A 27,406-nucleotide genomic window follows, 5' to 3' on the forward strand; every position below is an offset into this window, starting at 1 on the left:
GGGGAGAAGGCAGGAGAATGGGGTTAGGAGGGAGAGATAGATCAGCCATGATTGAATGGTGGAGAAGACTAGATGGGCCGAATGGCCTAATTCTACTCTTATCCCTTATGACCTTATGACACCACCCATTGTCAGGACCAAATCCGGGTCTTGGGCCCTGTCAGGCAGCTACTCTTATGCTGCACCATTGTGCTACCCAGTGTTAGAGTGAGTTACCGTCTGCATGTAAAGTGCCAAGTATTTTAGAAAACACTATGCCATATCAGTTACGTACATAGAAAAAAATAATGATCTGGGATATTTCAATGTCAGAGCAGCAGCGGGTGATTTCAAAAGGCAGCAGTGGATTGCATGAGTGATCGAAATTGGCTAATTGTGCAGCCAATAAAGAAGGCAAGGTACAGCAGAGCGACCTATTGGAAGCAGCTGTGTTCGGAGAGAGGCTGTGTTTAGGGTAAGTGTGAGAGTCTTCGGCGCGGAGCCCGAGCGAGGGGGACGAGGTAAAGGTACAGTCTACTGGAACCATTGATAACCATCTTCACTACCACCCACTTTAGTGTCATCTGCAAATCCTGATTTATCCATTCTCATCCAAATTATTGATATAAACCACAAACCTCAATGGGCCCAGCATCAATCCTTGAGGCACACCACTAGTCAGGCATCCAGTCTGAAAAACAACCTTCGACCATCATCCTCTGCTTCCTTCCATGAAGCGGATTTTCTATCCAGTCGGCTAGCTGTCCTTGGATCCCATGTGATCTAACCTTCTAGAGCAGCCTAGCATGCAGAACTATGTCAAATGCCTGGCTGAAATCTATACAGACAACATCTCTGCCCTCATTATCCTTGATGGTTACATCTTTAAAAAACTCAATTAGATTTGTAGCATGCAAGAGGAAATTAAATGGATAACTAGACTAAGTGGGACCGGTTAGGTCCCATGTTCGCACAGGAGGGCTGGTCCCCCAATGCAATATTCCACCTCTCCACCAATTCCAATATTGGTGGCCAGTGGGGGGGAGGGGCGGGGGAGGTGGGGGCTTTCTGGAGCGTTAGTATGGGTGTTGTGGGCCGAAGGGACTGGTTTCCAGAGGGCTAGTATGGACATTGTGAGCCTAATGGATTCTTGGGCTGGCAGCTCAGTCACTCGGGCCTGGTGGGCTGGCAGCTCAGTCACTCGGGCCTGGTGGGCTGGCAGCTCAGTCACTCACAGCTGGTGGGCTGGCAGCTCAGTCACTCATGGCTGGTGGGCTGGCTTGAACTGAATTGAAGGGTCAGTTTGCAAACTTTGCTGCTTGAACTGTGCTGCTGACTCACGGCTGGTGTGCTGGCAGCCGACTCACTCACGGCTGATGGGCTGGCAGCCGACTCACTCACGGCTGGCAGCCGACTCACTCACGGCTGGTGGGCTGGCAGCCGACTCACTCACAGCTGGTGGGCTGGCAGCCGACTCACTCACGGCTGGTGGGCTGGCAGCCGACTCACTCACGCCTGGTGGGCTGGCAGCCGACTCACGGCTGGTGGGCTGGCAGCCGACTCACTCACAGCTGGTGGGCTGGCAGCCGACTCACTCACGGCTGGTGGGCTGGCAGCCGACTCACTCACGCCTGGTGGGCTGGCAGCCGACTCACTCACGCCTGGTGGGCTGGCAGCCGACTCACGGCTGGTGGGCTGGTGGGCTGGCAGCCGACTCACGGCTGGTGGGCTGGCAGCCAACTCACTCACGGCTGGTGGGCTGGCAGCCGACTCACTCACGGCTGGTGGGCTGGCTGCCGACTCTCTCACAGCTGGTGGGCTGGCTGCCGACTCTCTCACAGCTGGTGGGCTGGCAGCCGACTCACTCACGGCTGGTGGGCTGGTGGCTGACTCGTGGCTGGTGGGCTGGCAGCTGACTCACTTATGGCTGGTGGGCTGGCAACCGACTCACGGCTGGTGGGCTGGCAGCCGACTCACTCACGGTTGGTGAGCTGGCAGTTGATTCACCCACGGCTGGTGGGCTGGCAGTTGACTCACTCACGGTTGGTGGGCTCACACACACACACCATCTCTCACATACACACACTAACACCATCCATCCCACACTCTCACACACAACATATATATGACAGTAAAACTCTCTTGAATCTACTCACGCGGTTGAGCGCGTCCTCTCCCCCGAGTGGGACTTCCGCAGTGAGCGGAACTTCCGGAATGAGTGCGACACTCAGTTCAAGCAGCACAGCTTGCAGACCATTCCTTCAATTCAGTTCAAGCAGCACAGTTTGCAGACCGACCGTTCAATTCAGTTCAAGCAGCACAGTTTGCAATCCGACCCTTCAATTCAGTTCAAGCAGCACAGTTTGCAGACCGACCCTTCAATTCAGTTCAAGCAGCACAGTTTGCAGACCGACCCTTCAATTCAGTTCAAGCAGCACAGTTTGCAATCCGACCCTTCAATTCAGTTCCAGCAGCACAGTTTGCAGACCGACCCTTCAATTCAGTTCAAGCAGCACAATGCAGACTCACAGTTCAGTTCACTCACAGCGTAGACTCACAGTTCTGGACTCATGATGGTTCAAGCAGAGAATTAAATGTGGCCCCCATGAGAAGAGGCTGTAAAGACATTTTCTACCAGCAATGCTTAGAAAATATATCTGTCAGCAGGACTGTTTTCTTTAAACTTTGATCATTTCTAGGTATTCCTTCTAGTCCTTCACTGGCCTAACTGATATTGTCCCATTCTCTTGTTTAAAATCAATAGTTTCATTGTCCAATCCTGCAGTCTACTGGTGGACTGGACATCCCATCCTTTAAACAGATGGGCTGCCGAATAAACTGTCGTCTTTTAGAGAAGTTTCCATTCCATAATTTATGTAGGGAAACATCATGATCTAGGAACAGAGCACATCTCATCATCTCATTTGCAATTCTATTTATCCTTTCTCTATGGTGACTCTGAGAGGCAATGTAATTCGAAGTGAAATCATTGACTCATGAACCCATGATCACTGGAAACACAATCTTGGTCCAAACATAACAGGAAGACTAACATATTTTACTGTTGATGTGATTCTTAGCTAAACACAATGAATGCTGGAAGGCAATTAGTTTGTCAAAAATATGTGTTGTCCGTAGTAGGAATATTATGTATCAAATGGTTCAGGCTGTTATCTCGCATGTTGATTGAATTACTTGCTGGAGTTGCTCAGTTTCTGGGAAACAATAATAAGCCGTTATTTCCCTTCATTTATCAAAAGACATGCATTTACCGTTCTATATATTTACCCAAGCATACTGTTTAAATATAGACAAGCTAGTGACATGATAGTTTGATGTCATTGCATGGTACAAATTGTCAACCCTTCTGGATATTGAGAGTTATACTTGAGCTAAGCATCAGTATTAAAAATAAGATGCCTTAACTGGTTGCACAGGTTGTGCGTGATAACTCTCCGAGGATGGATTCAGAGTTTCTACAATATGAGTTAGACTATTACCCAGTCTCCATCTACCAGTTTATGTGTGTTCCACTTGCTTTAATATTCTACCACCTCTCCATCACAGGGCACCTGTCTTTAACTGCAAGGTAAGCAGGGAGAAGTTAGTCAGTGATGGGTAATAACAATTTCTATCATTTGAATATGTAATTCTCTTACCTATGCTCTGAAATGTGGATGTTTGTGTACACAGATATGTTTTGGAGAACTAATTAGTTGCAAGACAAGTAAAACATGAATGAAGGGGCAAAAGAATAATGTAGCTGAAGGCTATTATCGATCATAATCTGTGGTCTGGTCGATTAATTAATTCAAAACTAGACAGCATGGTAGTGCAGTGGTAGAGTTACTGCCTTACAGCGACAGAGACCCGGGTTCGATCCTGGATACAGGTGCTGTGATAACGGAGTTTGTACGTTCTCCCCGTGACCTGCGTGGGTCTTCTCCGGGATCTCCGGTTTCCCCCCATTCTCCAAAGACGCACAGGTTTATCGGTTAATTGACTTTGGTAAAATTCTAAAATTGTCCCTTGTGTCTAGGATAGTGCTAGTGTACATGGATCGTTGGTTAGAGTGGAATCGGTAAGCCGATGGGCCTGTTTCCTTGCTGTAAAGGGGTGGGGCTATGCGATTAATAGATGGAAGCAGACAAATGAAAAAAAGGAAAAGAGGGTTGTGGATAGAGAGAAGTGGCAGGAAGGGAGCAGGAAGGTGCAGACAGAAGCTCGAAGGTGATGAACGGGGACAGCGTATGGCTACAATTGCCACAGTCCAATACTCCAGCTTTCTGTGCATATGTTCCCTCTAGTTCTAGACTCCCCAGCTCTGGGAAACTACCTCATCTATGCCCTCTTTATTATATAAACCTTTTTAAGATGACCTGTCAGCCACCTATGGTCAAGTGAGAATAAACCCAGCCTAGTCAAATCTCTCCTTGTACTTCGTCATCTAGTCCAGGCAGTATCCTGGTGAAGGTACACAAAAATGCTGGAGAAACTCAGCGGGTGCAGCAGCATCTATGGAGTGAAGGAAATAAGCGACGTTTCGGGCCGAAACCCTTCTTCAGACTGATGGGGGGTGGGGGGGAGAAGGAAGGAAAAAGGGAGGAGGAGGAGCCCGAGGGTGGGGGGATGGGAGGAGACAGCTCGAGGGTTAAGGAAGGGGAGGAGACAGCAAGGGCTAGCCAAATTGGGAGAATTCTATGTTAATGCCATAAGGACGCAAGGTCCCCAGACGGAATATGAGGTGCTGTTCCTCCAATTTCCGGTGTTGCTCACTCTGGCAATGGAGGAGACCCAGGACAGAGAGGTCGGATTGGGAATGGGAGGGGGAGTTGAAGTGCTGAGCCACCGGGAGTTCAGGTAGGTTATTGCGGACTGAGCGGAGGTGTTCGGCGAAACGATCACCCAACCTACGCTTAGTCTCCCCAATGTAAATCAGCTGACATCTAGAGCAGCGGATGCAGTAGATGAGGTTGGAGGAGATACAGGTGAACCTTTGTCGCACCTGGAACGACTGCTTGGGTCCTTGAATGGAGTCGAGGGGGGGAGGTGAAGGGACAGGTGTTGCATTTCTTGCGGTTGCAACGGAAAGTGCCCGGGGAGTGGGTGGTACGGGAGGGAAGGGAAGAATTGACAAGGGAGTTGCGGAGGGAGCGGTCTTTGTGGAAGGCAGACATAGGGGGAGATGGGAAGATGTGGTGAGTGGTGGGGTCACGTTGGAGGTGGCGGAAATGGCGGAGGATTATTTGTTGTATTTGCCGGCTGGTGGGGTGAAAGGTGAGGACTAGGGGGACTCTGCCCTTGTTGCGAGTGCGGGGATGGGGAGAGAGAGCAGTGTTGCGGGGTATGGATGAGACCCTGGTGCGAGCCTCATCTATGGTGGTGGAGGGGAATCCCCGTTCCCTGAAGAACGAGGACATTTCCGATGCCCTGGTGTGGAACGTCTCATCCTGGGAACAGATGTGGCGTAGGCGGAGGAATTGGGAGTAGGGGATGGAGTCTTTACAGGGAGCAGGGTGGGAAGACGTGTAGTCCAGATAGCCATGTGAGTCAGTTGGTTTGTAGTGTATGTCGGTCAGAAGTCTGTCCTATGCGATGGAGATGGTGAGGTCAAGGAATGGTAGGGAAGTGTCGGAAATGGTCCAGGTGTATTGGAGTGCCGGATGGAAGTTTGTGGTGAAGTGGATGAAGTCAGTCTGTATCCTGGTGAAGATTGACACAAAAAGCTGGAGTAACTCAGCGGGACAGGCAGCATCTCTGGAGAGAAGGAATGGGTGATGTTTCGGGTTGAGACCCTTCTTCAGACACTGTATCCTGGTGAATCTCTTCTGCACTCTCTCTCTATTGCTACCACATTAGTCCTGGTGTGTGCCAACCAGATCTGTACATATTACTTTAAATGTCCTCTAACTAATGTTTTGTCCAACTGCACATGAGTCCCAACTTTTATGCTCAATGCCGAAGAATACATTTAGTCTACTTGCTAAAAGGCTTTTACACTACTCTTTCCACCTGGGTCACCATGATCACGTTGAGCTACGGACTTGCACTTATGTTTGTTTTGAAAAGACCCATTGGTGCCTAATTGCGATTTTGCATGAAATAGGAATTTATATGGACTCAATTTAAAGGAAATTTTTCATTTCTCTTCAGATACATTTTCCTTCTGTTTGGAGGGTCTCTTATGGCAGTTGTTTCTATGGGGCCCTATGCCATGCTGGTACTCCTACCTGCTGTTCTCTCAATGATACTCATACACTCTCTGGAGCCCAGGAGTGTCCACAGATGGACCTTCCTCACTCAGATGACATGGCTGACCCTCTGCCATCTTTGGCTGCACTATAAAGAATATTATCTGCAAGAAGCAGCGGACATTAAGTAAGTGTAATTTTTAAACGTACAAACATCTCTAGGTAATTATTTTAGTGGTAATTATTGTAGTGTTGTTCTCACCTGGTTCCATGTTCTCCTCCTGCAACTGCCCTGCTATCTAATACCTCTTTGGTGTCTTCATTATATATTCACTACTTTTATATTTACTTCCAACTCAATATGTCCACAGATTAATCTTAGACACTGATTACCTGAGTTTGTAAGTTAGTTGCCTAAAATTGGAGAATTCATTGTTCATACCGTTGGGTTGTTTGCTACCCAAGCAGAAAGTGAGGTCTTGTTCCTCCAGTTTGGTGGGGCCTCACTCGGGCAAAGGAGGAGACCTAGGAATGAAAGATCATCATGGGAATGAGAATGAGAATTGGAAGGGGAATTAAAATGGAGAGTAACTGAGAGATCCAGTGGTTTTTGGCGAAAAATGGTCGCCTGGTCTAGGCTTGATCTCGCTGATGTAAAGGAGGACACATTGGGAGTATCAAATGTAGTACTGAAGTTAGAGGAGATGCACGTGAACCTCTGACTCACCTGGAAGGACATGCTGGGGTCCCTGGATGGATGTCAGGACAGAAAGGTCCAATGTTAGGTAACTAATCTAAATTCTCCAATTTAGGTAATTAATATATAATTACCTACCCGCCTCTCAAGACCTTCACTAGCTCTGAATTGCCCAATTCCCCGGTAGCCAATAATAGACCAGACAAAATTAAATTACAATAAAGTTAAATAAAATGGATAGGTACTAAATAAATTAGTCAAACTCAAGAAGGATGTAACACTGAATTTAAAAAAACCCATTCATTTTGAAATAAGCCATCAGGAATTGACCGTAAAGGAATCATTCATTAGAAAAAGGCGTAGTGAAAAAAGCATAGGTGTTTGGCTGACATTCTATCATAAGAAGTGAAATAAAATATATTTTCAGAATTACTTGTAGAACATTCGGCATGTGATGACTATGACTGTCACAGTGCTGAGGCCATGAATGGGACGGAATAGAACATAGAACGGTACAGCACAAGAACAGGCCCTTCGGCCAACAAAGTCTGTGTGAACATGAAGCCAAGACAAATTCCTATCTTCCTACACATAATCTATTTTTCTCCATTCCCTGCATATCTATATGTCAACCCCAAAGTCTCTTAAATGCCACAACCACTGTCAATGCCATTGTATCTGCCTCAACCACTACACTAGGCAGCACATTCTGGCACTCACCGCACTTTGCCCTCTTAACTTAAAGCTATATCCTCTAGTATTTGTTTTATCCATCCTTGGATTTTTTTTCTGACTGTCTATCCTATCTATACCTCTCATAATTACCAAGATGTCTGTCCCTCCTCTCCATGTAGCTAATATCCCCTAATCCAGGCATCTTTCTGGTAAACTCCTCTGCATCTTTTCCAAATCTTCAAATCATTCCTGTAAAGAAGCGACCAGAGCTGGGCACAATATTCCAAATATGGCCGAGCCAAAGTCTGATAACTCTGCCTCATGACTTCCTGACATACTCAATGTCCCAACATTGGATAGCATGCAAAATAAAACTTTTCACTTAACCTCAGTATAGGAGGCAATAATAAACCTAAACCAATGAAAGCAAGCATACCATTTGCCTTCTTTACCAATCTATCTACTTGTGTTGCCACTTTCATGGCACAAGATCCCTCTGTACATCAATGCGGTTAAGGGTCATGCCATTAATTGTATATTTTTCTATTATATTCAACCTTGCACTTGGTTGGATTAAACTCCAGCTGCTGTAATAAAATCTGATTAAAGATACTTCAAAGGTCTCTTTGAGGTAGGTGGGAGGTCAGGACCGCACTCTAGCTGGTGAGAGAACCGTTCAGGTGCCTGATAACAGCAGGGAAGAACCTGTTCCTAAATCCGGAGACATGTATTTTCAAACTTCTATACCTGGTGCCTGAGGGGAGATAAGGAAGTGAGACTGGTCCTTGATTATGCTGGCGGCCTTACTGAGGCAGTGTGAATTGTAGATGGAGTCAATGGAACGGAGGCTGGTTTGTGTGATGGTCTGGACTGCGTCCGCAAACTCTCAGCAATTTCTCGCGGTCTTGGATGGGGCTGTTTTCAAACCAGGCTGTGATGCCAGATGATGATGTTGGATGCCAGATAAGATTAGTTCTATGGTGCATCTATAGAAGTTGGTGAAGGTTTCTGGCAAAATGCCGAACTTCTGATGCCTTGTAAGGAAGTAGAGGAAGTGTGTTTTCTTGGCCATAGCTTTGATGCGGCCGGTCCAGGACAAATTGCGGACGATATTTATTCGGAGCAACTTAAAGCTTTTGATCATCTCTACTTCGGTGCCAGCAATGTAGTCTGGGGTGTGTGTACCGCTTTGCTTCCTGAAGTCATTGACTATCTCCTTTGACTAGCTGACACTGAGGGCGAAGGTGTTGTCTTGGCACCATGTTACAAGGTACTCAATCCCCTTTCTGAATTCTGTCTCATCAGTATTCGATATCCAGCCCACTATGGTGGTATCCCCTGCAAATTGATAGATGGAGTTGGATTGACTACATGTTTGTTAGTGTATAAAGAGTATAGTAGGGGGCTGAGAACGCATCCTTGTGGGGCAACAGTGTTAAGAATTAGCGTGAAGGATGATTTGTCACCTTTCCTCCTCACTGATTGTGGTCTGTGGGTCAGGAGGTCGAGGATCCAGTTGCAGCGAGTAGTACTGACTCCATGTTGCATGAGTTTGGGGATGAGCTTGGTTGATATAATGGTCTTGAAAGCAGGGCTATAGTTCATGAATAGGAGTTTGTCATAGGTGTCCTTCTTAATGAGGTGAGTGTAGGGCTAGGGAAATGGCATCAGGCGTGAATCTGTTATGGCTGTTGGCAAACTGCAGTGGATCAAGTCTGTTTGGTAGGCTGGAGTTAATGTGTGTCCTAACCAGCCTCTCAAGCACTTGGGCCATTGGACGGTAGTCATTGAGACATGAGATCTTGCTTTTCTTTGGCACCGGGATGATAGTAGTCTTCTTGAAGCAGGTGAGGACCTCACAATGGAGTAAAGAGAGATTAAAGATTTTGATGAACACTCCCGCTAGTTGGTCCACGCAGTTCCTTCGGACGCGGCCAGGGTCTCCATTCAGGCCATTTGCTTTTTGTGGCCTTTGTCCAACCATTTGCCTATCAACCCCATCCCTCCCCCGATAGAAATACCGGCAGTTCCTTCCGTTGAATTCCTCCAGCACTTTGTATTTTTGTCAAGAAATATTCATCAACAGTTGTATTTACTGTGTACAAATTTAATTGAATACTCCACTTTTAAGAGATCTCTGCTTGGTTTCACTTTCAGATACTCAATAGCACTGTCAAGTCTGATGCTGTTAACACAAAGAATAACATCAACGTCATTAGATATTCATGAAGGTAAAATCACAACTCCAATAAGAATTATGCAACAGAACCACCTGGAATATGAATTGCTTCATAGTTTTCTGTCATATCTTAGCTATATGCTGAATTTTCCTGCACTATTTGGTGGGCCTTTGTTCACTTTTAAAATGTTCAAAACTCACATGGAAAATCTTAAAAGAGCTGATCGTAAATGCATAACCAGCCCCTTGTGGCCTTTTGTAAAAAAGTGCATTTTATTTCTTCTCTTGTCGAAGTTGAGGATATTTGTAAGAAATTCTATTCGTGACCAAGGGCCCCTTCAATGGAATGCTCCTATAGACATTTTACTGATTTGGATTACAGCTTTAATGTTCAGATTAGCATATTACTCACAATGGCTTCTCAATGAATCTCTTAACCATTTAATTGGTTTGGGTTTGGAAAACACAAAGTCTGAAAAAACGACACTCTCCGATACTGATATCTGGACACTTGAAACAACCACTCAGATATCCGTGTTTGCTCGAACGTGGAATAAAACAACAGCTGACTGGCTGAGGAGGATTGTGTTTCAACAATGCAAAGTTCAGCCTCTGCTGGCAACCTTTGCATTTTCAGCATGGTGGCATGGTCTGCATCCAGGACAGATCTTTGGATTCATCCTGTGGGCTCTGGCAATTCAAGCAGACTATCATATTCACCGACATGTGGATTCTCTTATTGTGAGATCAAGGCTTCTGAGATTTTTCTATAGACCTGTGGCGTGGCTACAAACCCAGCTGGTAATTGCATATATTTTGGTAGCTGTGGAACTGCGGAGCTTTACCTGTGTGTTGCTACTTTGTAAGTCTACTTGTGCCATCTGTCCACTGCTGTATGTACTGATGCTGATATGTATGCCAAACATGCCGAGCAGAAATTAAAATTAATTATCTACCTGTCGCATGCTTCTTCTATCTTCCTTCCACCTGAATCTGGCTATGTTTCACATCAGCTGCACTGCACCATGATATCAGTGCAGCCAGCTTAAGGTAGTATGTGACTGGGAACCAAGACATTGGAGAAATTAGAACCTTTAAGGAAGCTGGAAGACTGAAGCACCATTGATGGAAGAGCACAAAAGTGTAGGTCCTTCATATGTATGTATGCCACCCTCCTTGCCCATAAACACTAATCCCATTTGCCAGAGAGGGTCAAATATAGAATGGTTTGCCTGGGTAGCACACAAACTAATATTTTTCCCTGTGTATTCGTACACATGACAATAATAAACCTGTAACAAAGGTGAGGGGAAGGAAAAGTGTCATTGGTGGAGGGCTCCTTCTGCAGCCGGAAGAAATGACAGAGAATGATGTGCTGGATGTGGAGGCTGGCAACGTGAGAGGTGAGGACAAAGGGAACTGCACCTCTGTTCTGAACATAATGTGCTGGAGTAACTCTGCAGGACAGTTAGTATCTCTGGAGAACATCGATAGGCAATTTTGGGGTCAGGACCTTTCTTCAGATCTTTGCTTGAGTCTGAAGAAGGGTTCAAACACAAAACGTCACCCATCTATTTGCTATCACCCACACACAACCCATAGATCCCCTATCCCTAGTGTTCCCCTCTGCTTACCATCCCTCCCTTATCTTGTTCCACTCATCAACTTCCTTACTTATCAAATTAATTTTATTGTCTCCACTTATCACCTTCCAGCCTCTGTCACCATTTCCACCATTCCATTCCCCATCTGATCATCTGCCTTTAATCCATCCTCATCTGGATCCAACAGATAGTGAAGATGGTTGTGAACGATTGCAGTAGGATCTGGATCGATTGGCCAGGTGGGCTGAGGAATGGTTGATGGAATTCAATACAGATAAGTGTGAAGTTTTTCGCATTTTGGAACGTCTAACAAGGGCAGGACCTACACAGTAAATGGTAGGCCTCTGGGGAGTGTCGTCGAGCAGAGGGATCTAGTAGTACAGGTACATGGTTCCTTGAAAGTCGAGTCGCAGGTAGATAAGGTGGTCAAAAAGGCTTTTGGTACATTGGCCTTCATCAATCAGAGTATTGAGTATAGAAGTTGGGAGATTATATTGCAGTTCTATAAGACGTTGGTAAAACCACATTTAGTATATTGTGTTCAGTTTTCGGCACCATGTTATAGGAAAGATATTGTCAAGCTTGAAAGGGTTCAGAAATGATTTACCAGAATGTTGCCGGAACTAGAGGGTGTGGGCTATAGGGAGAGGTTGAGTAGGCTGGGTCTATTCATTGGAGTGCAGGAGGATGAGGGGTGATCTTATAGAGGTGCACAAAATCATGAGAGGAATAGATTGGGTAGATGCACAGAGTATGGGAATATAGGACCAGAGGACATAGGTTCAAGGTGAAGGGGAAAATATTTAATAGGAATCCGAGGGGTAATCTTTTCGCACAAAGGGTGGTGGGTGTATGGAACAAGCTGCCAGAGGAGGTAGTTGATGCTGCAACTATCCCATTGTTTGAGAAACAGTTAGACAGGTAGGTACATGGATAGGACAGGTTTGGAGGGATATGAACGAAGCGCAGGCAGGTGGGACTAGTGTAGTTGCGACATGTTGGCTGGTGTGGGCAAGTTGGGCCGAAGGGCCTGTTTCCACACCGTATCACTTTATGACTCGATGACTCTATTTCTTGCTTGTCCGCCCCTATCTCACCTACCCCTGGCCTCTTTGTACTGGCAATCTGCCCTATGCACTCTCAAGTGCTGATGCAGGATCTCAATCTGAAATATCAACACCCAGAATATCTCTTACCCTCCAGAGGAGCCGTTGAGTCCCGACTGCAGCTCATTTTATGGGTCAGTAATTTTAATCTGAAAATTATAAGATCGGGTTTCATGCATCTGATTGAGTTTAAAGATGCAGATCTGATTGAAGATGTGACAAAAAGATTGATGAGACAGAGCTGTAGATGTTGTATATATTTGGGCGGCATTGTCTATTGGCATTGCAGCGCAGCGGTAGAGTTGCTGCCATACAGCACTAGAGACCCCGGTTCGATCCTGAATACAGGTGCTGTCTGTATGGAGTTTGTACATTCTCCCTGTGACCACGTGGGCTTTCTCTGGGTGCTCTGCTTTCCTCCCCCACTTCAAAGATGTACAGATCTGTAGGTGAATTGGATTAGGTAAAAATTGTAAATAAAACTGTCCCTGGTGTGTAGGATAGTGTTCGTGTACGGGGTGATTGCTGGTCGGCAGGACTAGGTGGGCTGAAGGGCTTGTTTCCATGCTGTTACAGTAAATCTAAAACTAATATGGATTTCAGCAAGGCATCCGACAAGGTTACACAATGTAAGCTGATCTGGAAGTTTAGAATGCATAGAATCCAAGGAGCTAGCCAACTGGTTAGAACATTGGCTTCATGGAAGGAAGCAAGAAGGTGATGGTAGAAGGTTATTTTTACGACTGGAAGCCAGTGACTAGAGGTATGCCTGAGGGTTCAGCACTGGGTCCATTGCTGTTTGTCATCTATATCAATGATTTGAATAAAAACGTGCAAGGCAGGATTAGTAAGTTTGCAGATAACACTAAATTGGGTGGTATAGTGAAAATGATTATCAAAGGGTACAGCAGGAACTTGATCATTGTAAATCTTCTCTGCACCATTTTGTACTTGTACTCCTAGATCCCTCTGCTCTACTACACTCCAAGGGACCCTACTGTTCATTGTGAAGGTCCTGCCCTCGTTTGACTTCCGAAAGTGCAACACCTCACACTTAACTGAATTAAACTCCATTAGCCATTCCTTGGCCCACTTGCCCAGCTGATCAAGACGTCACTGTATTTTTGCTAACCATCTTCGCTGTTTACTTTACCCCCTTTTCTCAGTGTAATTTGAAATCCAGCGATGGGCCCGGCCAGCAGCAATCCCTGGGGCACACCTCCAATCGCAGGCCTCCAGCCTGAAAAACAACCTTTCGCCACCACCTTCTGCTTTGAAGCCAATTCTGTGTTCAGCCAACATGTCCTTGTCAAAGGCCTTACATGTAATTCACTTCTGCTGCCCTGCGCTCACTGATACACTTTGCTGCCTCTTCAAAATATTGAATATAATTTATCAGACAGGATTTATCCTCTAATTAGTCCCAGACGTTCCAATTTACCATTAACCCTCTCCCTTGGAATTCTGTCCGGTATCTTACCTACCACTGATTTTCACCCCACAGATCTACAAACTTTGGGATGGTGGCAGTTGACAGAACTCACAGCTCCACAAAACGGTTGCTTGGTTTACACTTTGTTTCACAAATGGAGAAGAGGCCACATCATGAACATTGAATGCAGGAGATCAGTTTGGAAGAGATGCTGGTGAACCTCTGCCTCACCTGGATGGCCCTAGATGGTGGTAATGGTGAAAGTAAAGGGACAAGTGTTGCATCTCCTACGGTTGCAGGGGAAAGTAGCAGGGGACTGGGAAGGGTTGGTTGGCAAGGATGTAGTCCAGGGAGTCAGAAGGAGAGCGACCTCTCTGAATGAAAGCAGTGGGGAATATGGGTAGATGTAAATGGTGGTTGGATCCCGTTGGATCAGGTGTAGATAAAGCAACCATTTTGCAAAGCACCTGGACTGGGCACACAACAGCCATCTCACGCTTCCAGATACGCGTCATTTTGAGTCTTCTTCACCTCCGCACATTGATCTGTTTGTCCATGGCCTTCCTCGTCAATAAAGAGGCCAAATACCAATTGGAAGATCAATATTCATATTTCGATAAGTAACCTGTACATCAATGGAACGAACATTGAATTTTCCAAATTCAGATAACCCATTCCCCTGCTGTTCTCCCATACGCGCTCCTTGTCCATCTAGTTTTCTTCACCCTTTGTTCACCATTTTCAAGCCCTTCGGTCCTGCAAGTCCACTCCGACCAGCGATCCCCGCACACTAACACTATCTTGCACACACTAGGGGACAATTTACAATTGTTTCAAGCCAATTAACCTACAAACCTGTACGTCTTTGGGGTGTGGGAGGAGACTGGAGCACCCGGATGAAACCCACGCAGGTCACAGGGAGAACGTAGAAACTCCATACAGACAGCACCCATAGTCAGGATCGAACCCGGAGCTCTCGCGCTGTAAGGCAACAACTCTACCACCATGCCGCCCCAACTATCTATGTTTATCCCGATCCTTAGTACTGCTACAAAAATGACAATCTGTCCTTTACCCTCACTTTGCTGATGCATGAAAAATATTGACTTAAACCTTGTGGCTTCACAGATGCTGCTTGAGCTGGAGTTCCAGCTTTCTGTATTTTGTTCCAGGAAACAGATAGTTCTTCTGAAGTGTGGAAGGTGAGTTCTTTTTTTTTAAAGCATACACACGTTGTGTAAATAAAATTCCATTGGATCTAGGGAGCAGAGTTCTTTCAATTGTTGTAAAAAGCTTCTGTAAATAGTTGTCCTCACATCCAAACTATGAAAGCTACATTCCAGGTATTACACACGGAAAATCGCAACAGCATTTCGTTCAGACCGAAAGGTCTGAATGACAAATAAAGGATCAATACCAATACAAAACAATCAGAAGTTTTAAAATCAACTGTCGATCTGGCACTTGAAATTTACAACCAGAGTTCTTATAGGTAAAGGCAGTTACACAAATCAGAATATTTTAAATATTGACCATAGAGGCACTGGCCTGGTTAGCTGGTGAACGTTTTCATGGCATGTTTGAGCTCAAGTAATAATATTACTTGAGCTCAAACAATATTAGCCAACGTTCTGATGCTAACCTACTAACCTGTTTCGTTTTAGAAACATAGAAAATAGGTTCAGAAGTAGGCCATTCGGCCCTTCGAGTCAGCACTGCCATTCAATAGGATCATGGCTGATCATCCAGAGTCAGTACCCCGTTCCCGCTTTCTCCCCATATCCCTTGATTCCGTTAGCCCTAAGAGTTATATTCCAACTCTCTCTTGAATACATCCAGTGAATTGGCCTCCACTGTCTTCTGTGGCAGAGAATTCCACAGATTCACAACTCTCTGGGGGAAAAAGTTTTTCCTCATCTCAGTCCTAAATGGCCTACCCCTTATTCTTAAACTGTGACCTCTGATTTTGGGCTCCCCCAACATCGGGAACATTTTTCCCTGCATCTAGCATGTCCAATCCCTTTGTTTTGTTTAGAGATACAGCCTTCGGCCCACCACATCCACACCCACTAATGATCACCCGTACACTAGTTCTATGTTATGCCAGTTTCTCATCCTACACACTGGGGGCAATTTACAGAAGCCAAGTGAACTGCACATCTTTGGATTGTAGGAGGAAAGCAGAGCACCCAGATAAAATCCACGTGGTCGTAGAGAGTATGTACAAACTCCGTACAGACAGTACCCATTGTCAGGATCAAACCCGGCTCTAAGGCAGTAACTCTACCGCTGCGCCACTGTGCTGCACCCAGCAGTCCCACTGTGTCTGCTAGCCATTCGTGCAATTGAGTCCAATAAGTCAATGATCCATTTAATTTGTGAAGAAGAAATTAAAATACCATGGAACTATTCAGTAAAGACATACTGTGTTTTCCCTGGTGTTATATTCAATATTAATCCCTCGGACAGTACAGTATCTGGTAAGATAGGTACCATATTGCACCTTGATTTGAGCAAATTGTTTGCTCAAATCCACAGGGAGTTGTGAGTCTGTGGAATTCTCTGCCTCTGTGGAGTCTGTGGAATTCTCTGCCTCAGAGGACAGTGGAGGCCAGTTCTCTGGATACTTTCAAGAGAGAGCTAGATTGGGCTCTTAAAGATAGCGGAGTCAGGGGATATGGGGAGAAGGCAGGAACAGGGTACTGATTGGGGATGATCAGCCATGATCATATTGAATGGCGGTGCTGGCTCGAAGGGCGGAATGGCCTACTCCTGCACCTATAGTTTCCCGTATAGTGCAAAGCCTTTCTTCTTTAGATTCTGTCTCATCGTATAAAATAAAAAATATCAAAGCAATAGATCATACACTTATTAAACATGTTTCGCATTTTCAACAATAGTTTGGATTTGAGATTTTGAATATCAAAATAAATTAATTTTGAACATTAAAGGAGGAGTACAACTGCCAAGCTGCATTTTCTTAACTGGTTATTATTGAAGGTAAAAGTTCAAATTACCTCCACCTTAAACTACACTTGAAAATGTTAAGGCTATTGAACCTCAGCTGCAGAGGCATGATAACATTTTAAATCAATGAAATACAGTATGTACAAGATTGACAAATAAGGACTGTGATGGTACAATACATTAGAGCTACAGCACATAGAAATATGAAGTGGAAACACAAGGGACTGAAATTGCTGGAAACTGGAGCAAAACACAAACTGCTGGGGAGCTCAGTGTTTACGTAATATCTGTGGAGGCAAAGGGATAGTTGACGTTTAGGTCGTGACCGTGCATCAGGACAAAGTAAATGCCATTCTTAGTTCGGCAGGCTCCTGCTGTCAGATGCCGTGTCAATGGAACCCTGCAACCTCCAGGTAAAATGAGATGGAGGTAAAATCGGGAACTGATCACAGACTCTGCCAGCACTGGAGCCAATCTAACCCATCCTGCCTATGCCTAACATTTTGATTTTGTTTTCTGTTAAACCCACCGAGCTCTTTCCCCATAACTCTCCAGGAAAGGCCTTTAGGAAACATTTAAAAACAAGTTATCTTTTAGCTAGGATGGTGAATGTTACTTGCCTGCTTTCAGCTAGAATAGTACATTACACAGGAAACCCCCAAAAATGTGAAGAAAATAGTTCAAGAAGTTGAAGAGCTGAATTGCAAAGTGTTTGCAATTGTAACCAAACATTTGGAAGTGAAGCTTTTTGTCTGCCCCTCTTTACTGCTATGTTTTATTGCAGTCCAAACCATCTTGGGGTTGCCGGAGGGTTAAATGCTGATTTCCTGCTGTTTCTTAGTGCTACTAATGAGTTTTAAAAGCTGCCAAGTTCTTCAAGAATTTGCAATTAATTAACATCAGTTTCCTGGCTGGAGTTTGTTATTGCTCCCTGCTTCTGCTTCACAGCTCAGACACACACAAGGCAGCTAAGGCTGTGCTGCAAAGAAAAAATTAGCTTAGGAAACAAAAGTTCCAATGGGAAAGCTCGGATTTCTTTTCCCATCTTTGCTGCTCATCGGCTTTTTGGCATTAGACACAACATGTTACTTTGCAGACAGTCAGGGAATACAGCAGCCATTCAGTAAGGCCATTCTGGAGATGTTACATATAAATACACTTACACTGCCGCAACGTACCAAGCTTCACCCCTACTTGAGAAAAATCTATCAGCGACTCAGTTCATCGGACGCTAAAGATTCCACTGAAACTGAGGGAATTCTAGTTCAAAGTTTCAGGAGTATCCGAGGTAAGACCCAGTTAAAAGTTTATTTTGTATAAGATCTTTATGGCACGGTTCAATGTTATTTCAATTAAACTTTGTTAGCACTAAGTTCTCACTTCGCCTTGTTGCTCGTAACACAGTGGTAGAGTTGCTACCTTATAGCACCAGAGATCTGGGTTTGATCATGATTATGGGTGCTGTCTGTGTGGAGATTGTACATTCTCCCTGTGACCGCATGGGTTTCCTCCAATTTCTGTAAATTGTCCCTAGTGTGCAGGGTAGAACCAGTGTATGGGTGATTGCAGTTGCATCCAATTAAAAACTAAGAGAAGGAAAAGGTAAAAAAATGTTTCATTCAACTTACTAGAGAATTCAGATTTGTTTGAAATAGAAATAAAGTTTGACATATATATATATATATAGCAAACTTTATTTCTATTTCAAACAAGTCTGAATTCTCTAGTAAGTTGAATGCAAACTTTATTTCTATATATATATATATATATACCCCCAACACAAGGTCCTTTGCACCATCGTGTCAATGCCGACCATCTAGTACCCATTGATACTCATCCATTTATTCACACTTGTTTTGCAGCCTTCTTTGCCTTGGTGATTCAAGTGTTCATTGGGATGCATCTTACATGTTGTGAGAATATTGGTCTCCACCACCTTCTCAAACAGCATTTTCCAGATTTCAAATCCCTCCGAATGAAAGATCTTCCTCAGATTCACACTTAATTCTCACTTTAAACCAAGGCCCTCTAACCTTGGAGAATTTTGCCATGGGAAGAGTTTCTTGGTATCCACCCTATCTCTCATAATTTTGTATAGCTTTGTCAGCTCCCCTCTTGGCCTCCGCTGCTCAAAGGAAAATAAACTTCAGTCTATCCAATCTCTCCTCCGAACTGAAATGACACATGGCAGGCAACATCCTGATGAATCTCCTCTGCACCCTATCCAGCACAATCCAATCCCTCCTATAGGCGGCAAATAGACCCACAGTGTCTCGGTGTGATCTAAACAAGGTTTTGTAAAGTTGTACCAACACCATCCCTGCTATATGCCCCATTAACAAGGGGGCATCGTCCAACAAGGGGGCGCCGTCCTGTACAGTTATGGCTGCCCAGCCTGCAGCTGTCCGTTTTTTCATCTCTATTTTTAAATTTTTAGTTAGTTGAGTTTTTGTTTTTCGGAGTTCTAGTCTTTTTTATGTGGGGGTGGGGGTGGGGGGGGGGAGGGGGAAACTGCTTTTCAGGGTCCCTACCTGGTCGGAGAGACGGCTTTTCTCCGGGCTGCACCTTCGACCCATCCTCGTGGCCTACCAGCGGGCCTGGAGCGGCGTTTCCTGAGGGGACCGCCCAGAACCTCGGCTTCGGCAGCAGCACAGCGCTGGAGCGCTATCGCGGAGCGGAGCGGGCGATGCCTTGCCCGGGTCGCCGCACTGGAACTCCGGTGAGCTGAAGACCGCCGATGAACCGCGGAGCTGGGGGACTGTGGAGCGGCCAGCCGCGGGTGGCGGCGCTGAACTTTACATCGGGTGCATGGGATCTCTCGCCGAGATCGCCAGTGGTGGAGCTCCAACCAGTGCGGCCAGTTGGCTTCGGAAGCCGCGGTCTCCGGTAAGGAAGCGGCCGTTCCGGATTACCCAAGCCGCTGTGAGGATTCTCCTGACGCTGGAGCACCATCATCCGGCGAGAAGGGCCTGTAACATCGGGACCCGTAGCGCCGACTGCGGAGGCCTTAATAGGTCCGACTATGGGTGGACATGGGGATGGGGACTGGACTTTGTGTCTTCCCTCATAATGGGAACCATTGTGGGGGGGATGTTTATGTTAAATTTCTTTATTATTGTTATGTTGTTTTCTTTTTTATGTGCTGCTTTGGCAATACACATTTCACTTGTTGTATGTGACTAATAAAGAACCTTTGAGTTAATAAAGGCAACAATTTTGTATATCTTCCCTGTCACTTTATTAATCAACACTTCAACCTTCAGGGATTTTGGACCTAATTATTGGATGATGATCATTGGGAAATAGCTGAAGGAATCAAAACAGAAATTCTGATAAATTAAATATACTGCAAAATGATTGATTAAAAAGCAATTCACAGGCAAAACGGTGGATAGACAATTAATTCCTGCATATTTAGTTGCATCCTCAAATTTATTTTAAATAATCAATTGATTTATCTGTTAGATGTTCTTGGGAGAAGCGTAGAGAAAATCAATGCAACTGCAAAAATTCTGTCAACAATAACAACTGACTGGATGTACAAAGCACCTGCAATGTGGTAAAGCATGACAAAAAATGGAACAAAAGAAAATACTTGTGAAGGAATCAGAAATATCTCATGCCAGTGTGTTTGTAATGTTTTTTTACCTGTCTTTACTTCAGTTCCTGAATATGACAACCCTGGATGGTTATGGTTTAACATTTCCAGCCTCAAGCCCTCCATGTTGGCAGCAGAGCTGGTGTTACTGCGGAGAACCCTGCACCCCAAGGCACTGACAATCAATGTAACAATACACACAATTAGCTTGGAAGGGAACAACCTGTCTATCAGTGATCCACTAGACAGAAAGATATTGAATCTGAGCAAGCTGCCATCTTCTGGCTATGATACCTTCAACGTTTCCATCATCCTGAGACTGTGGAGGGTGAACGTGATAGGATTCCAGTTCCAGTTCACCGATGACAGCGGCAGTCTGGTCCTGCATGATGCCCTCACTCAGAGTCTCTACTGTCTCAACACCAGTTCTCAAGATGAACCGCTTCTCATCACCTATCGGTTTGTGCTATCAGAGAAGAGCAAGACAGCCAGATTACGTAGCAGTAGGAATAGTCAGCGATTCGCTGGTGGATTGAGAGTGAGGCATCTTCCTCACAGAGATATCCCCGAAGAATGCAGCCTGCACCGGTGGTTCGTGAGCTTACGGTCTTCAGAGTTAAATCACTGGATCCTGGAACCGCAGGGTTACTACGCTAACTTCTGTAGGTGAGCAATATTGAGGTGTATACTTAATGTTAACCAAATTGAATTAAAGGTTAGTCAGTTCCTTTCCAATTTTACTCTTACTACTTTCCAATCTCAGGGTGTGGATAGGTATGTGCGACTGGGACATTGCTGCCATTACGGAAACCTGGCTCGGAGGTACAGGACTGGCAGCTTAATGTTCCAGGGTGCAGGTGCTACAGGAGAGACAGAGGTGGGGGTGAAAGAGGGAGGTTGTTGCTTTTTTGATAATGGATAATGTCACAGCAGTAGTCTGAGAAGACATTACAGATTGTTCATCCAGTGAAGCTTTGTGGGTGTAACTGAGAAATAAAAAGGGGACACGTTAGAATTCTGAATTGGGGCAAGGTCCACATTGATGGTATTAGATCAGAACTTGCTCAAGTTGATTAGAGTTGTTTGTGGGCAAAGGAACATGGATGTTGTACATATGGACACAACATGTAAACAAGTTTTTTCAAAAGCACCTCATGGTAGACTGATCCAAAAGATTAAGATGTACAGGATTCATGATGACTTAGTTGTATCGAATGAGAACTGGCATATTCATAGAAGACAAAAATGTTGTGGTGGAAGGTAGATAGACCCTTAACAACATTGATGTGCAGAGGGATCTTGGAGTCAAGATCATAGCATACTGAAGGTGGCAGCACAAGTTGATAGGGTGGTAAAGAAGGCATATGGCATGCTTGCCTTCATTGCTTGGAGCATGGAATATGAGTCAGGAAGTCATGATGCATTTGGTTAGGCCGCATTTGGACTATTGTTTGCAGTTTCGGTTGTGCCATTACTGGAAAGATATGGAGGGTATGGAGAAGGTGCAGAGGAGATTGGACAGTCAGAAACATTTTCCCAGTGTAGAAATATCCAACACTGGAGGGCATACAAGGTGCCAGGAGAAAGTTTAATGGGCAAGTTTAAAAAAAATATACAGCCTGAAATGCATTGCCAGGGGTGGTGGTGGAGGGAGATAGGATAGTGCAGTTTAAGAGGTTTTTTGATAGGCACATGGAAGTGCGGAGAATAGAGTGATATGGATCATGTACAGGCAGATGAGATCGGGTTAACTAGGCATCATTGTAGGAGGGAATTTTGTGTTATACCGGTAATTTGAATCTTGCTTTACTTGGGGCCCAGCTCAGATAGGCAGAGACACAAAATAAAACATCTCAGAGATCAGTGGTGAATCTTTTAAACAAGTCGGGTTATTGAAGGCCTTAACAGTGTGAACTGGGAAACACTCTGAGAGAACCGAAAGCGTTTCAGAGATTTACAGTAGCTACAGCATTTTTATATTCTCACAACACAATGGTTATGTGGATCCTACATTTTTAAAATGTCATCATTGATCAGTGTCTTGTATCCTGTCATCTTTGTCTTTCTCCAGTTGTCTTTAACCTTATGCTTCCTGTTACTTAGTATACCACTCTTCCCATTAGTATAACAAATAGGTCCATAAATGTTAGTTCCCCACCTGATTAGTTTTATAACCCTCAGCTGCTAACAACTACCAATGCTTATTTTAACTAAACTAGCTATGTGGTGGAGCCTAAACACCATGATAAATCTGTTTATTGCCTCACTAACATCTTTAGGTTCCCTATGTTGACTATCTTTTCCATTATGCTTCCCCAATGTGTAAGCTCTAGGGTTAAACATATTACAAACTACTGATCTTCCGTATCATTTTCAAAAATGTATGACAACAATCATGTTCAACACAAACATTTTGGCCATAGTGCCCATTCCTGTACTGTGTTCTATAATGTTGTAGTTCTATTTTAATTTTTTAATTTATAATAACAAGTTCTACTTAAATATATTAAAATGCACCGATTGACTATTCTGTTTGATGTTATTGATATGTTCTGCAGCATTCTATTCTACTCAATAGCATTCTCACCATATTCTATAAATATAGTGCAATCCCATTAATTTACTATAGTTTTGGGCACCATCAAATTGACCATCCTCCTTCACCATCTCTTTTTCCTGGTACAACTATTCTTCCCCGAGTCCACTTCCAGCAGAACTGATATTATAGGCAACCTACAGGTGCCAGCAGTTTTCATCCACTTCACCAATGATGGTCATCATTATAAAGTACAGTGTCAGTTTACAGTGCGTATGATTCAATTCCATTTTTACCTCCTCAAAATGTGAAGCAATTTAAGGCTACGTGCACCAGGATTTGGCCAACATTCAGTCAATGGTTGATCAATGGCAAGAAACACTTGAGGCACAAAAGTAGCTCATGGTAATACTATATACATAGAAGAATACAGCACAGCACAGGAACAGGTCCTTCAGCCCACATGTCACTGCCGAACATGACGCCCAAGTTAAACTAATCACCTCTGTCTACACATGATCCATATCTTTCCATTCCTTGCAGATCCATGTGCCTATCCAAAAGCCTATTGAATACCACTATTTCATCTGCCTCACCACCACTGGCTGCACATGGACATACAGTGCATTCAGAAAGTATTCAGACCCCTTCACTTTTTCCACATTTTGTTACGTTTGTTTCTCCCATCTCCACAGATGAACTCTGGAGCTCTGTCAGAGTGACCATTGGATTCTTGGTCACCGCCCTTCTCGCCGATTGCTCAGTTTGGCCTGGGTAGCCAGCTCTATGAGGAGTCCTGGGGGTTGCAAAGTTCTTCCATTTAAGAATCATGGAGGCCACTGTGCTCTTCAGGACCTGCAATGCTGCAGAAATTGTTTTATACCCTTCCCCAGATCGGTGTCTCGACACAATCCTGTCTCGGAGATCTACGGACAATTCCTTCGTCTTCCTGGCTTGGTTTTTGCTCTGACATGCACTGTCACTGTGGGACTTTATATAGACAGGTGTGTGCCTTTCCAAATCATGTCCAATCAATTTAATTTACCATTGGTGGACTCCAATCAAGTTGTAGAAACATCTCAAGGATCATCAATGGAAACAGGATGAACCTAATCTCAATTTTGAGTGTCATTTCTTTTTCATTACTCTGCAAACATTTCTAAACTCCTGATTTCGCTTCTTCATTCTGGGATATTGTGTGTAGATTGATGATTAAGAAAAAATAATTTAATCTATTTTAAAATAAGGCTGTAACGTAACAAAATGTGCTAAAAGTGAAGGGGTCTGAATACTTTCTGAATGCACTGTAGAAACATAGAAACTAGGTGCAGGAGTAGGCCATTCGGCCCTTCGAGCTGATCATCTAAAATCAGTACCCCGTTCCTGCTTTCTCCCCATATCTCTTGATTCCATTAGCCCAAAGAGCTATAACTAACCCTCTCTTGAACACCACATTCCAGGCACCCACCACTCTCTGTATAAAAATTAGCCCCACACATCTCCTTTAAACTTTGCCCCTTTCACCTGAAGGCCATAATTGACATTTCCGCTTTTGTCAGGTCCATTGAAAGCAATCCAACTATCCAGGAAAATAGCCATCTCCAGTAATAGAGAATATGAGCACCTTCCTTTAATATTAAACAGCATTATCTTTGATGAGTCCTCCACTATTAATATCCTGGGGTCACCGCTTCAAGATTCAAGTCAATTGTGATTGATTGCATGTTTAGGTGATTGCAGCTTGAACAAAATTTAAGAACTACAGTACCATCCAGGACAAAAAGTGTACACAGCTGCCACCTTTTCATCTACTCAGGTTAGTCACCGCAATCGTACATCGAGATTCATCTTTTGATGTAACCTGAAGTATGGAAATCAGCACATTATGTAAGAAAATCTTCAATCATTTAAATTAACAGAAAGATGGACTTCATAACTTAATTTATATTGTTATTTCGCAGAGGTCGTTGCTTCAGTGCTCTCTCTGACCAGGAGAAAACAGTACCAACCATCTCTGCATGGGACAGAGCAGCTGAAAACACAAACAAATCACAAAGGTAAAGCACAGATCAAATGGCTTTTGTTTTTGCTCTGTTACTAATTGGTTACCGTTAATCTGTTCAAAAAACAGCAACCTGCAAAAAGCTAGAAACCTGAAAAAGGAAGAAAATTTGGAGCACTGAGCAGTTTAGAAAGCATCTGCGGAAAGTGAAACAGAGTGATCATTTCAGGTCAAGAACCCTTCACCAGAACTGGAGAAAAGAGAAAAATGGAGTTAAATAGAGAAATGCCCACGGAGTGCATGCTGACCATCGACCACTGAATCGTACGTGAGTTGTACGTCCTATGTCCTATACACTAAGGGCAATTAACAAACAAACTTGCATGTCTTTGGAATGTGGGAGGAAACCGGAGCACTCGGGGAAAATCCACAGTCACAGGTAGAATATGCAAAATCTGCACAGACAGCACCCATAGTCAAGATTGAACCCAGGTCTCCGGCACTGTGAGGCAGCAGCTTGACCACTGCCACCCTCTTTGACGGCTACCTTTGGAGCATTGTGTTCATCCTGCTATAGGAAAGATGTTGTTAAGCTGGATAGAGTGTAGAGAAGATTTAAGAAATCTCGACTTCTTTTAAAAACATTAACAGAGAAAAACATTAACTGCTTTTCACTCCACAGATGCTGCCTGACCTGCTGAGTGTTTTCAGCATTTACTGTTTTTAATATTATTAATTTCCTCTATTCCTTTTCCCTTAGATCGTACTGCAATCCCCAGAGATATTCCTCAATCAAAATTATGTATTTAACAGCGAATGGGAATATTTTAATTGAGAATTTGAAGATGAGTATTGAAAGTTGTGCATGCATGTAGACTTCTTTATGCTGCATGTGTGTGTGGTATATAATTTTTTTCCCTATGTCATCTAAACTCAATGTATTCACTTTCGAGAAGACAATTAGAATACAATAAGAACATTGGAATAATATGTTAGAAAGGGCCGGGTGTTATTTACTATTTGCAATTCACATTTGTAGAGTAATTGACAAAAGGAGGACAAATTAAACTGTCATCAAACAGGAGCTGAAGACGTCTTTGTTGCAATATTTCATAAATGTTATGAATGTATCAAGTTTTTATTGTATTTTTAATTGTGTTTGATTTGTCCTTTCTCATTAACTTAACAGTTCTCCCTCCCTACAATCTAGACTTTCAAAACAAAGATGTCTTACATATTTTGTGTGCATGTGTATTGAATCAACAATCTAATTTTAAGGTTGTGCATACGTTAAAACTTTGGTGAGCTTTATAATCCAAGTTCTTTTTAAGGCCATGCTCAATCTTAGTAACAGAACAATCATGATTTAAAGTAAAATTTATTGAACTCATTAAGACTTCCCCTTGTGCTAATTACAAACAATACAAATGTTATCTGTAATATGCAATAAGGCAAAGTAATGCATATGATTCAATAAAAATAATATCTTATTTTATAAACAGTTAAACATGAATGAATAAGTTTATTGGCTAAGTATTCACATACAAGAAATTTGCCTTGGTGCTCCGCCCGCAAGGGACAAAATGACATACGGTGACAGTTAAGAATGCCACATAAAACATTAAACATTAATAATAAAACATTATTGATTAAACATGTAAATTAAATAAAATACCAGAGCAAAACCAAAAGGAGGCTACAGATTTTTGGTTATTGCGTAGAGCTACTACTCGTGGAAAAAAAGCTGTTTTTATGTCTGACTGTGGCGAGTCCCAAGTCGCCTTCCAGAGGGAAGTGATTCAAAGAGTTTGTGGCCAGGGTGAGAGGGGTCAGAGATGATCTTATCCGCTCGCTTCCTGACCCTTGCAGTGTACAGTTCGTCAATGGAGGGAAAGTTGCAGCCAATAATCTTCTCAGCTGATCGGACGATTCGCTGCAGCCTCCGGATGTCGTGCTTGGTGGCTAAGCCAAACCAGAACATGATGGAGAAGGTGAGGACAAACTCTACGATGGCCGTATAGAATTGGACCATCATTGCCTGTGGCAGATTGTGCTTCCTCAGCTGCCGCAGGAAGTACATCCTCTGTTGTGCCTTTTTGACTGTGGAGTCGATGGTAGCCCCCCATTTAAGGTCCTTGGAGATGATGGTTCCCAGAAAATTTAAAACTCCACAGATGTGACTGTGGTGTTGTTGATGGTGAGTGGGGTGAGGGGAGGGGGAGCTCTCCTAAAGTCTACAATCAATTCCACTGTCTTAAGAGCATTGAGCTCCAGGTTGTTGCAATGGCACCAGGACGCCAGCTGTGTCACTTCCTGTCTGTAGGCAGATTCCTCCCCATCCTGGATCAGTCCAATCAGGGTTGTGTCATCCGAAAACTTGAAAAGCTTGACAGAGGAGTCTGTGCAGTCGTTGGTGTAGAGAGGGTAGAGGAGAGGGGAG

General features: G+C 44.0%; 2 protein-coding genes across 2 annotated transcripts; both read left to right on the forward strand.

The window, feature by feature from the left end:
- Positions 1-3,440: 3,440 nt before the first annotated feature.
- On the forward strand, positions 3,441-13,787 carry mboat4 (membrane bound O-acyltransferase domain containing 4). Its single transcript, XM_033018796.1, has 4 exons — positions 3,441-3,568; positions 6,133-6,357; positions 9,700-10,583; positions 13,615-13,787. The coding sequence occupies exons 1-4, from the start codon at positions 3,441-3,443 to the stop codon at positions 13,785-13,787; spliced, it is 1,410 nt and encodes a 469-aa protein (XP_032874687.1).
- Positions 13,788-17,752: 3,965 nt separating this feature from the next.
- LOC116971105 (bone morphogenetic protein 2-like) lies at positions 17,753-26,465 on the forward strand. The gene is made up of 4 exons (XM_033017941.1): positions 17,753-18,118; positions 20,494-21,094; positions 24,926-25,021; positions 25,727-26,465. Exons 1-4 carry the CDS (start codon positions 17,848-17,850, stop codon positions 25,839-25,841), a joined length of 1,083 nt encoding a protein of 360 aa, XP_032873832.1. The 5' UTR covers positions 17,753-17,847; the 3' UTR covers positions 25,842-26,465.
- Positions 26,466-27,406: the final 941 nt, after the last annotated feature.

The sequence above is a fragment of the Amblyraja radiata genome, chromosome 3 (genome assembly GCF_010909765.2).
Source record: "Amblyraja radiata isolate CabotCenter1 chromosome 3, sAmbRad1.1.pri, whole genome shotgun sequence".
NCBI classification, from domain to species: Eukaryota; Metazoa; Chordata; class Chondrichthyes; order Rajiformes; family Rajidae; genus Amblyraja; species Amblyraja radiata.

Excerpts from the sequence above, each read along its gene's own strand:
- mboat4 (XM_033018796.1), top strand. The coding sequence starts at position 3,441 with ATGGATTCAGAGTTTCTACAATATGAGTTAGACTATTACCCAGTCTCC. Across the intron at positions 6,358-9,699 it reads CAAGAAGCAGCGGACATTAA|ATACTCAATAGCACTGTCAA; the intron begins GTAAGTGTAATT and ends TTTCACTTTCAG. Across the intron at positions 10,584-13,614 it reads TACCTGTGTGTTGCTACTTT|CGATGGGCCCGGCCAGCAGC; the intron begins GTAAGTCTACTT and ends TTTGAAATCCAG.
- LOC116971105 (XM_033017941.1), top strand. The coding sequence starts at position 17,848 with ATGGGAAAGCTCGGATTTCTTTTCCCATCTTTGCTGCTCATCGGCTTT. Across the intron at positions 18,119-20,493 it reads AAGTTTCAGGAGTATCCGAG|TTCCTGAATATGACAACCCT; the intron begins GTAAGACCCAGT and ends TCTTTACTTCAG. Across the intron at positions 21,095-24,925 it reads TACTACGCTAACTTCTGTAG|AGGTCGTTGCTTCAGTGCTC; the intron begins GTGAGCAATATT and ends GTTATTTCGCAG.